The sequence below is a fragment of the Silurus aristotelis genome, assembly GCF_946808225.1.
Source record: "Silurus aristotelis genome assembly, chromosome: 25".
Taxonomy (NCBI): domain Eukaryota; kingdom Metazoa; phylum Chordata; class Actinopteri; order Siluriformes; family Siluridae; genus Silurus; species Silurus aristotelis.
This window is the reverse complement of record NC_139598.1, coordinates 16,815,933-16,828,561: the sequence shown is the minus strand read 5'-3', so window position 1 is coordinate 16,828,561 and position 12,629 is coordinate 16,815,933. Positions and strand designations below refer to the sequence as shown.

The 12,629-nt window shown below is 41.5% G+C and overlaps 1 protein-coding gene across 2 annotated transcripts in view; it reads right to left on the bottom strand.

The window, feature by feature from the left end:
* Positions 1 to 12,629, bottom strand: part of ext1a (exostosin glycosyltransferase 1a) — a 59,101-nt gene that overhangs the window by 10,717 nt on the left and 35,755 nt on the right. For both annotated transcript variants that reach the window (XM_083529506.1, XM_083529507.1), the window contains exons 2-4: positions 5,901 to 5,994; positions 3,578 to 3,685; positions 505 to 624 (exon numbers count right to left, since the gene is read on the bottom strand). In XM_083529506.1, the coding sequence (XP_083385632.1) occupies positions 505 to 624; positions 3,578 to 3,685; positions 5,901 to 5,994 (322 nt within the window). The remainder of the gene's footprint in view (positions 1 to 504; positions 625 to 3,577; positions 3,686 to 5,900; positions 5,995 to 12,629) is intronic.

The window sequence follows — 12,629 nt, the reverse complement described above, 5'->3', positions numbered from 1 at the left end:
TGATGATAATTTGTGACCTAATGATTGTGGAATGAGCAGGTTTAGGACTCTAGATGATCTGAGGTGAAGTGATCTCAGGGGCAAGAATAGAACCCCAGTACCTCTTCTAACCTGTTTCTGGAAGCAACCGGAGAACCTGGAGGAACCAAAACCATTTCCATATGGACAGATTAACATTCTGGATCTGTTTGCACCCCGTTTCATTTCTCGGCAATAAATGCCTGTGAGTGACGGTGAGGCCAGTCCTGGGTTTCCTTTACCCAGAGAGCCTCGGATACTTCCTCCAGAACAGTGCATGAAACCGGAGCTCCTTCAGGAATAGAGCTCCTGACTCGGTGATTAATCAAGTCAAACGGGAGGAAAGCAGAGGAGCCGGTCGTCTGTAACGTTACAGACCTGCATAGCGCCATTACTTCTTGCGGAGCCTTAAAATTTAATGAAGGGACGTCTTAAATGCAGTGAAGGATGTACATCGATCGCCAGGAGAGGAAGTGTGTACCGTACCTCCAGCGTAGTGAGAACAATCTTCTCAACGGAGGAAAAGTACGCCTCCCACAGGAACTGCGTCTGCTGCCGGAGCGAAAGGATCTTGTCCTGGTGGATGGAGCGGATGGTGGAGGGGATCTGCAGGAGAAAAAAAATAATAAATGAGGAGAACTGCTTTAAAACTTTTCAAAAACTTCTCATGGTTTATTGCAGATAAATGTAAATAGACTTTTCCCTTCTGGGCTTTGTTGATAATCAGAGTGATCTAAATGAGCATCTGTAGCTCTAAGATATTAGAAATCCAGAAACCCTACAGATTCAATTCAACTGTAAAACATATTACTATTAGCTACTGTAATGTATAGAAGATTACGTGCTACACGCTTGCTACACGTGTGGACCTGTGGAACTTCTAGACAATGAAAGGGTTAGCAATTAGTAAAATAATTAGCAAAATGTAAATAAAAAATTATCAAAAACGATGTCATCGCGAACCATTGTGAAACACGAGAGCTCTGATATCCATCTATTGTGAATATCTACAGTTGATGTTTTAATGTTTGGGAACAAACTGTGACTCGTTAGCAGAGTTCAAATGGGTCAAAGAATTTACATTTCTATAGATTTGAACCTCAATAATCGAATTTATTCCTAATCCCATAGCAATGTATATGGAAACACAACGAAGGGAAAGAAGGAAACGTTGAAAAACAGAATCATTTCAGGAAATTCGACTTTCAAGACATCCAACTTTTTGTTGATTTTTTTATTTTTTTACAAATCCGTAAGCGAGAAATTTAGATTTTTCTCCAAATATGGAAATTTCTGCACACTTTTAAACACACGATCATGGATTGTCTGAGGACGAGACAGCAGTGGATGTCAAGAACAAATGGCCTTTGACTCTGAACTCATTAAACCGGAAACACGCGAGATGCTAATATTTACTATAGCATGTGTTTATTGCGCGTTTGGATGAAGTTTAAAGTGCAGAATCTGAGAACGATCATCTTCACCTATGTATTTGATGCTTCGACGTATTTACGTGCTTCTTTTCGTTCTCGGGAAAATTCCAGACGGACGCAATTGTGGCCCGAAATACGATCGAGTGTGAACTTCTTTGTATCATTTCGTAGCACTGATTTTAATTTGGAAGTGAATCGGAACATCCACGTTTTTACTTAAACACCAATAAATGTTTTTATTACCCACATCATTTAGGTTGGTTGATCAGTGCAGAGGGAAAAAAAAATTGCATAATTAAACCCTGAATAGTAAAACATGCTAATGTGTTGAAGAACAGCTCCGAACGCAGACGTTTGTTCAGACGGTTTTTTAATGGAAGTCAGAGTGGCAGCTAAAAGAAGTGCGGTCTCATGAAACAACTTGTTATCCGTCTGTTAAACAAAGCCGTACTTCATTTTTCCCCCCGCGTTGACAGCTAAATAATTCGGCTGTATAAAGCATGGACTCTCGATCGACGGTTCTGAAGACTTGATTGGTGCTAGAACACGCCAGACACCAGGCAATTACCGGAATGTATTCAGACGGAATGGTGCTGGGAAAGCAGTTGCGTTCAGAGGCGTATTAAACGTTCAAACGTGCGGCTCGCCTCAGACGGAACCTGTCAGTCTTCTGACCCTGTTGTTTTCTTCGGCCTCGGGTTTCAATCGTGCTGGGGCTAGTGCGGAAAATCATTTCCGTGGTGGTAACGGTGGGTTTAAATATTCCGACAGTTAGAAATAACGATTAAGAGGAAAGCAAGGAGCTCGTTCAGCCGAGTAAAGTTACAAAATGTTAAAATAATTATGTAAATAATTAATAAATTGCACTTTTAAAAGGGAGGTTTAATGCTAGTTCATGCTAAAGAGCTTAATGCTAAACGTTTAAAAAAAATAAAAAGATTTGGACGTATAAGTATTTTGGTGCCAAATACGCTCCTTTAAAATACGTATACGTAAAGTGTTTTTCGAGTATTTGCTCTTCGTGATGTCATGAAGTGCGGAAGTCCTTTTATGGGCATTTCCCCCGGAAGTGTGAGAGCAAGAGCACACCCACCACCGTGCTTCACTCGGTTACAGAAGTCGTCACGGCGCTGCGCAGGACTTGTTCGAGAAGAACGCCTCCAAAGAAATGTGGTTTTTTAATGTGAGGGAAGGAGAGCCTTGTTAGTTTTACCACATAGACACGTCCTGTACTCATTGTTGCTGCTGCTGTTCTTGATGTTTAGTTTCAGATCCTATTCTGGATCAGATATGTACAGCTGGATCAGTTTTTTTTTTAGCCGTAGTTCATTAAAGTTTTTGTTCCAGTTTTATTTATAGCGATGTCACAGTTCGTAGGTGAGCTCTACTCTTTAGCTCCGCCCACGCCATGCCTCCAGGATGACGCAATACTACTCTATAAGTAACTGTGTGCGAACCAGTGTTACGTGTCCCTTTAACGATTTTGTGCTTGAAAAGGTTTAAAAATACCTTTAACTTAAATATATAAAACTTGGGATCGACTTATTGGGCAGACCTGAGGTAGATGTTAATCCTGGACTTCTGGTTCTGCAGCAAGGACTGTGTTGTTTCCTGTATATTGCCCACAACTTTTCCACATTTCTTTGTTGATTTGGAACATTAGGAGTCGTTTCTTCATCTTTTCTCGCTCTCATGAATCGGTAGGACGAAAAATAAAAAACCTACACAGCCTTTCATGTTGTCATCAACGGCAGAGAAAACGTGACCCATCAAAGAAACGTGACCAATCAACGAAAACGTGACCCATCAGAGAAAACATGACCCATCAGTTAAAAAACTTGACCGTCAGTGAAAACGTGACCCATCAGTGAAAACGTGACCATCAGAGAAAAACATGACTGTCAGCGAAAACGTGACCCATCAGTGAAAACGTGACCCATCAGAGAAAACGTGACCTATGAAAACATAATCCATCAGTGAAAACAAACCACCAGTATGAACATGAAGATCTATGAAAATTTGATCCATCATAGAAAATGTGACCCATCGGTGAAAAGGTGGCCATCATAGAAAACCTTAGCAGGTCGCATGTATAAATAGCGAGTGGCAGGAAGTGATGTACGTACCTGTAACAGCAGCCTCTCATCGCCTATGACGGCAGCCGTGTTCCAGTCAATGACCTCGGAGAAGGGGAGCTCCCAGCCGTTACTGAGCACGACAGGAACGCAGGCGGCCTACACACACACACACACACGTGTTAGAAACGTGTTATAATCTATATCTGATCGTTTGAGACTTTGATCTAAGTAGGGAGCGTTTTAGCCGAAAGTTATTTTCGATGGATTTAAGATGAGGAGATGTTTTGAGATGATGAAACCCAAAGCACTGGCGTCTGCCTGCGACAGTTCAATCACAGTGGAGAGAAACAGATCCGAGATAAAGATCAGCGGTGGGTGGCGCAGGGGGGCGAGAGAAACAGAGACAGGAAACACAGCAGGACATCGGAGTGTTAAAGCAGTTGCCGGCAGCTATGACGAGGATAACAGTGCGATCGCCTGTTTGCCAGCTGACGCCTTCTGTAAACACGGCAGATCGCGGAATAACAAAAACGGGATACGTGGTATTTGTATTCATCCGTGCGGTGAGCGGTGCCGGGAATTTCAGCTCCCTGGATCGCTTTTTGTGTGGAAAACACGATGCCTGGCAGTAATACGCTACAGTGTGTGGTGTGAAAAAATGATCAACTGCTATTCAAATTAAGGGGGGGGAATAAATATTTTACTGTTTGTTTTCTTTGTCGCTTATGTTACAGCAGCTGTAGTTCATGTTCACGTTTTCGTTTGAGGAGCTCGCTGACGGTTTATCACCAGCTGCACAACTCCTGATGTACACAGGACGATGTCTTTTGGCACACTGACTTAACGAAGCTCGGTGCTCCCCGTGTCTCTGCGTGCAGCCTTGTGCTGCCATCTGTTGGCGTGTTACAAAACTAGTGTCGAAACCTTTTTTCTGGTACCTTCTAGAACAAGGCACGGAATATTTTTATTTACTTTTTAACTTTTTTTTTTTTAACTCTAACAGTAACTCAGTATACGGGAAATAGCTTTAGCGCCCCCTTTTGATATAAATAAAAATTCTAAAAAGGAATACGCAATATTGCGATGAGAAAATGCTGTAACGAAACGATCACGACTCATCATTCTAATCACACTCTGAAATGACTCTTGCATCTCTCTTGCTTTTATTTCCGACCGGCTCGTTCCAGCTGTGTGTAATCGGAGCGTACGTTAAATCAGCAATAACGAAAATGGAGTCACGGCGTGTTGCATAAAGGTGTCGTTTCGCCGCGTCCCATGATGCCAGCAATAACCGCAAGCTGTCTGTACGAATTTACTAAACCGTCCTCGGTTTAGATGCTTAACAAGGTTGGTGCTTTGGCTTTTGTGTGTGTGTGTGTGTGTGTGTGTGTGTGTGTGTGTGTGTTCTGCCGGTAATCTGTTAAGCAGGATGCCAGCATGCGATTGGCCGCTGCTCCCTCGCCCTAATCCCTTCAGCGTCATTAACCTGATCTGCACACTGAAGTAGACACACTGCTCGCTTACACACACAAAGCTGGGAAATCATGCGAAAATGCACCAGCCTACACACAACATATGGATGAGGAAGAGCAAAGGAGGTGTGGCCTCTGTTTCTGTCAATCAGATTCGAAGAACTTAATGAAATTAACACATTTCAATTAAATAATGTAAAAAAAAAAAAAAAAAAAACACAGGAAAACATTCATTTTGAAGTGTGGACACCAGACCATGAGTTTGGGATGTTTGGGAGTTTTGGCTCTTAAAAAAAACTCCACTATTCTGGGAAGATGCTCCACTAGATGATGTGGAGATTTGTGGAGATTTTAGCCCCCAATAAGCAAAGTCAGGAACTGATGAGAAGGTGAGAAGGTGAGGGGGCCTGGGGTGCAGTTAGCGTTCACATTCATCATGTTCAATAGAGTTGGAGATCTTTAGCAGGAGATCTTCCACTCCAACCCATGGAAAGCAGATCTTCATGAAGCTGGCTTTGTGCACAGGGGCATCGTCGTGCCGGAGCACTTTGAGTCTCTTGGTTTCGATGAAAAGGGCAATTTAATGCTCCCAAAGACGTGTGCAATCACGTGTCTCTAAATTTGGGGTAAGAAAAATATATGGCTGGAAAAATCAAGTGTCACAATACATCCAGAGCGATTTACAACTGAGTATTTATAGGATTAAGGGCCTCACTCAGGGCCTCCGGAGTGGTAGCTTGGTGTGGCTTCGAACTCATGACCTTCAGATCCAAAGTCCAATGCATTTACCGCTAAGCTACCACCAGTGTAGATAAATAAAGACAGACAGAAAGACAGACAATGCATTCTGTACATCAATAAAACAACCCCGGAATGATCCGAGACAAAAAGAGCATCACCTGTAAAGCCTCGAGGAAGCGGAACGAACCCAGACGGCGTCCTCTAGGCACCAAACAAAAAGTGGAGTTGTGCAACATTTCTTTGTAGTCATACCTAGAAAGAAAAGAAAAGAAACAAAGAGGCAGTGTTTACATTTATGCATTCTCCCAAAGCTCTCATCCAAAGTAAATGACAACAGAGGCGAGAGAACACGAGCGAGGCGGTTAAACACGCCGGTGCGGAGAAACGAGCGCCGCCACATCCCACAACTCCATCCAAAAAAAAAAAACAAGTGCAGACCATCGACTATTATCTCCAACTGCAGCGAGATTACGGGATTCTCTCGAAGGCATGTGACTTTCTTTTTCATTTATACAAATTACTTTTATATAGAAATACAATAAAAGCTTTTATTCCAAGTCAGTTGATATTAGTAAATTTTTTATACAATATATGGATAAACGTTTGTGGACATCTGAATATAAGATGCGTGTTTTAAACATCACTTCACATCAACTCCACTCTTCTGGGAAGATGTTACACTAGATCTTGGAGTGCTTTTGTGTAGATTTGCGCTCGTTCATGTTGAGGGGCGTTAGTCAATAAAGCAAACACAATATTCGGTCGGGGTTTAAAACACGATTAGTTGAGGTTGAGAACACGATTATAATTTGAGTTAGAAAACAATTATTAGTCGAAGTTGAGAACACGATTAGTCGAAGTTGAGAGGTTAGTTGGCAAGGCTGCGGACACGATTATTAGTCGAGGTAGCGAACTCGATTTTTAGTCGGGGTTACAAAGAATTATTAATCAAAATTGAGTACACGATTATTGGTCGAGGTTGAGAACACAATAATCGAGATTGAGAAGATGATTATTAATCGAGGTTGAAAACAAGATTATTAGTCCAACATTCGTTGAGGTTTTGGATGCAATTATTCGTCAAGGTCAATAACATGATCACTCGACGACGTTGATCGTTATTCATCAAAGTTAGTTGGCAAGGCTGCGGATACGATTATTAGTCGAGGTAGCGAACTCGATTATTACACAGATTTGAGAACGTAATTAATAGTCTGGGTTACAATTATGATTATATTATAATCGAGATTGAAAACATGATTATTAGTCGGAGTTGAAAAGACGATTATTAGTCGGAGTTGAAAAAAATGTTGGTTGGGGTTGCAAATACCATTAATAATCAGGGTCGAGAACACAACTATTCATCGAGATTGAGAACACAATTATTTGTCAAGGTTGAGATCATCATTAGTCAAGGACGACAGACGACTGATTACTCGAGGGCTTAAACATGATTATCGCTTGAGAGACTAAATATGATTAATGCATGTCCAAGCACACAAAAGGACACAGGTATTTTGTCTCAGGATGCAAACACAATATCTGAGGAAGCACTATTTCTAAAGAGTAACACACCATGAAGTCGATCCCGTGACGGATTCCAGTACTTGTGTAGAATTATCTTGAAATTTACAACTGTAAGTAGCTAATGAATTTAGGGAATATAGAACAACTATGTACTTATTAAAGAACCCGACATGGATCCTGTAACATTGCTGTGCTGTGAACTACCCTTTACTCTCTCAGACACACACTTACTGCCCCGTCGCCCTCATTGACTCGAACAATCAGAGGCTGGCTTGGCTCCCTGATCTAAACTGATAACGGTGGAACAGCAGAACAACCGTGTTTCCGCTGTCTTGCACTCAGAAATCCTGTGCTGTGTGAACCCGGCGCTCCGACGCGAGGTCATGCCAGGTCACAGGGATTAGAACGGAGACAGTATTAGGAGCTACTGTAGGAAATAAGGTTTATATTTAAAAACAAAAGGATTACGAAATGAAACTGTTTGGAGTGCTTTAAAAAAGCACTAACATCTAGTCATGATCTGAGACTCAGCACACAGACGTGACCTCGATGATCCCATGCCGTTCCTTCACTTTGAGGAGGGGGGAAAAAAAAAGAAAAGAAAGAAATTTGAGCGTCTTCTGTCAGCACTTGGCTTGACAGACTGTTTAAAATTCCTAATTGAACATTCCTGCACTTTTTCAAACGCTGAGGCCTGTCTTTTCCCAGGTTCCTCCACCTTAAGCAAATTCCCAGGTTTTTATATAAATTAAGCAGTAAAGGGGGAGGGGCTTGACTAGATAGTGACCTATAGGATGACATGTCCTGGTATTGATAGTCAAATTAGCAAATATCTGGTGACTGAATGGCATTGTGGGTAAATACACCGAACTGTCAACACTCAAGTATAAAGTAAAATAAAGTCACTCGTAAAGTTTTTGTTGTACAATTTATTCTCACTGGCTTTTTGGGGATCATTGAGATCTGATATTTGATCTATTCGCCCACCAGGACGTGTTCCTTCTTCTCCTCGAGTGCAGATGAGGTATGAGCGGTGAAGGAGCTGCAGGGGTTTTGCTGGCGGAGCTATACACCTCGAGCTTTCTTACATGCAGCACTGAAAGCTGCCTTCATCAAACTCGCAGGTCAAGTTGCACGCGAGTCTCTGAGAAAAGCTAATGCATCACAACTTGGCGCCTCGGTGTGCGCGCACACACACACACACACACACACACACACAGACGGTATCAGTGTGCAGCTGACACTTCCACCTCATGTTACGGTGCAAGCGAATGAAGCAACTCTAAAAACAACACGATGTTCTAGATAGTGGTACTTCCTGGCTTACACAATATTATCCCAAAACAGCTGACAAGGCAGAATTCTAAAAGCCCAAATACATGAACACAATCTCCAAGTAGGAATTTTTTCATGATTTCTACAGTCTACATGGTGAATTTTACAGTATGACATGACACTTTTTTTTTTAAATACAAAACATTCACTAGAGGGGTAAAAGCATTGGGAAACCATGACTTTTCCAGTCATATGTGGTTCTTCTCCAAACTGTTAGCACCTATTTAGAGTCACACGATTTGAAATAATGTCTTTGAGTGCTGTAGTATGAAATTTTCCCTGCCACTTGAACAAGGAGACCCAAATCTGTTCCAACATGATGATGTCCCTGTGAACCATGAAGATCTGCTTTTCATGGGTTGGATCTGTGTGGAAGATCTCCAGCTACAGAGATCCGACCCGATTGGACACCTGACTGCACCCCAGACCTCCTCACCTTGTCACCAACATCAGTACCTGACTTTACTAACACCCTTGTGTCTGAAAGAATCTCACACAAATTTCCACAAAATCTAGAGGAACATCTTCCCAGAATATTGGAGATTATTATAACAGCAAATGGGGACTCAATCATGTGCATCCCATAATCAATCTTTCATTAGAAATGAAACTATTCTCACTCAGCCTTTAGGCCTTTGAGCGTGAACATTATGGAATAAGATGATTGCTGATAGTTTAGCAACCAAGACCTCGTCTAAAAAGTTCTACCTGGGCGTCCTTACTAAACCCTACTTGGCTTCGATGTCGAGCGAACGTTGTTGCCGTAGTAACCGCCAGGCAGCTATAAATCAGATTATAGCATGTAAAGCCTCTCTTGGCAACAACCGACTCACACACACGCCAACAGGAAACTTGTATACAATGACTCTGTAATTAGAATGAGAAAAAAAAAACCAGACCGGCACTAAAGAGAGATACACACTCGCTGTGCAGAACCACCCACCGCCATGTCAACACACACAAACCTGACAAAACACACTGCAAGGACGACATGTCAATTATCATACCGCAGCCACTGCAACACGTTCGTACGCTAATTACATGCTGAATAATTGCAGGTCAGGTTTAAAGCCTGCGTGATGCGAATAGCGCGAAAAGAAATCGGGATTGCGAATGATTTCTCAAAGCGTTAAAACGGCCATTCCTCGAACCTGTGGATTTGAAATGGTGGGAAATCTGAAAAATTCCCAGCATCGAAAGCTACAATGGGCATGTACAATGGGTAGGTTAAGACACTGGCCTTTGGATCGAAAGGTTGCGAGTTCAAATCCCAGCCACACCAACCTGTCACTCCTGGGCCCCTGAGCAAGGCCCTTAATCTCATGTCAGTCTGGATAAAAGCGTCTTCCGTAAATGTACATTTACTTTTCTTCTTCTGCTTCTTTTACTTTTTTTGGCTAATCGTAGAATCGTCCGATCACAAGGGATGAAATTTGGAGCCCTGATTGGAAAAGGTCTAAGGAACAGTCTGGACAAACTACTGCCAACTATCTAGTGCCACCATCGGGTCAAATTTGGAATAATGTTTATGGTCAACACGTTTAGCTCAGTGGATAAGGTTAGGCGGTTCAAGCTGCAGTATCGCCAAGCTGCCACTGTTGGTGCCCTCGAGCAAGTTGAGCACAATTACAAAGTCTGGCATTAAATTTTCCATTTACTTGAACTAAGAGACCCAAACCTGTGAATTGTTATTCCAGGTTTTTTGGTGATTTGGTGTAAAAAACGGAATGCTAGTGTAAACAGGGAGATCGTAGAATTTTCCAGGAATAAAAAATGACATTTAAATACCAAAGCAATAAAACTTATTTAGATTTATCGCTTATAATCTGTGGAATGTGATGCCTTTTGCTTTTTATTCGTTTAACGTCTTCTCGATTCTGAAATGGAAAAGTTTACAGATCGTAGGGACGGAAATAAAATTAGCGTCAAAAAAGAGAGGGGGAGAGAATGGAAAAAAAAACAAAAAAACAATCTGCCATAAATTGCTCTGCTGTGAATTTAAGGAAGGAAAACCGCTTCCGAATCACTCAGTAACCACTTCTGAAGCACTTCTGCTCTGGCATTAGGGAGACACAGACGCTTTAAACTCCATCGCAGAAAGCTTTCTGCTTTCATTTCCATTTATTCTCCTGGCAGACGCTTTCTGAGCGAGGCACGGGGCCGAGCACGGGGCCGAGCAGTGTAATGATGTCACTCGCAGTCTGGGGAGGCGCTGTGAGGAGCTGATGAGTCGAGAGAGAGAAAAGAGAAAATCTGATCATTGTGACCATTTCTGCTAATGAGATTGTGAACATGATGAGGAGCCTGAAAGCAGCAGATCTCAAACTTCTCTACAAAATATCAATCTGCCAATGAGACACAGACAGACAGACAGACAGACTCAGAGACTTCGTCAAAAACACAAACACAAGCAACCAATAAGCACAAACCACAGCCCTAAAATCCATCACACATGTATATACTGTTTCAACTCAAAGTTCAGTACGTCATGTTTTTTGTTATTGTTTTTCCTGTATTCATTTCTGTATATATTCATATTTTCTTTTATTAGTTCTAATACTATTTTATTATTTCTATACACAGGCTACTTGCTTTAGATGTTCTTTAGATGTTCTAAATCCTATTCTGTGTTGTTCTTTACACTTGTCACGCCATACAAAATGTATTTTTTGTCATGTCAATTCAAATAAATAGAGAGAGAGAGAGAGAGAGAGAGAGAGAGAGAGAGAGAGAGAGAGAGAGACCCAGAGATTTAGAATCAAAGAGTAAGATGGAAAGTCTGAAAGAGCGAGAGAAGTTAAAAAAAGAGACAAAAAGGGAGAGACAAAAAAGAGAGAAATTCTGAAACAGAGTACAAAAGAAAGCGAAACATCAGAAGAGAGAGAGAGAGAGAGAGAGAGAGAGAGAGAGAGAGAGAGAGTAGAAAAAATAGACTAAAATAGAACAAAAAAAACCGAGAGAAATTCTGAATTAGAATGTCAAAAATAAAGAAACAAATTGAGAAGAGAGAGAGAGAGAGAGAGAGAGAGAGAGAGAGAGAGAGAGAGAGAGAGAGAAGAAAAAACTAAACTAAAATTAAGAGACAAGAAAACCTGAGAAATTCTAAATCAGAAAGTCAAAAAGAAAGAAACAGATCGAGAGAAGAGAGAAAGAGAGAGAGCATGAGAGAGACAGACAGACCCAGAGAGTTGAAAGAGAGCGAGAGAGAGAGAGAGAGAGAGAGACCGATCCTAAGAGCTAGAGTCAAAGAGGAAGAGAGAGAAAGACAGACAGAGAAAAATCAGAGAGCGCATCACAGAGAAAGAAAAAACCTCTCTCTCTCTCTCTCTCTCTCTCTCTCTCTCTCTCTCTTTCAAGTACCTCAGTTGGAATCCACTTTACCCACATGCCAAAAATCCTTTTCAAACTCTCACACGTCCATTAGTGAGCTTTTTCAATAAACCGAACATGCACACAGTCATGAGGTCAGAAGACGTTTCCCTACCCGAGTGTGTGACATTCATATTTCACCACTACACAACACCAACGCAGTGACGACACGAACAATCCGGGCTGCAAAACCCGACGCTAAAGGAATCCACGTTTATATACAATCATATAAAATGGAACGAATAGAAAATCAGCAACTTCCGATCAGAACATGAAACTTGATATAAAAATATCGCAATATCCCAGAAAAGTGTATAGCAATACAATTTATCACAATAAATCATTCAATTAATGTGATATCATCATATAATACATCCTAATATCACCCAGCCAATCATACACACCATACAGACATGTTTCATATCTACATCCCGCTTATTAGCTGCTATTTACTGTTATAATGAGCGCCACTCTTCTGGGAAGATGTTCCACTAGATTTTATGGCAATTTTGTGGAGATTCATTCAACCAGTAAAGTCATGTAGTGATGTAGGCAAGGTGAGGAGGCCTGGGGTGCAGTCAGCGTTCACATTTATCCTGAAGATGTTCAGGAGATCTTCCACTCCAACCCATATAAAGCGTATCTTCACTAGACTA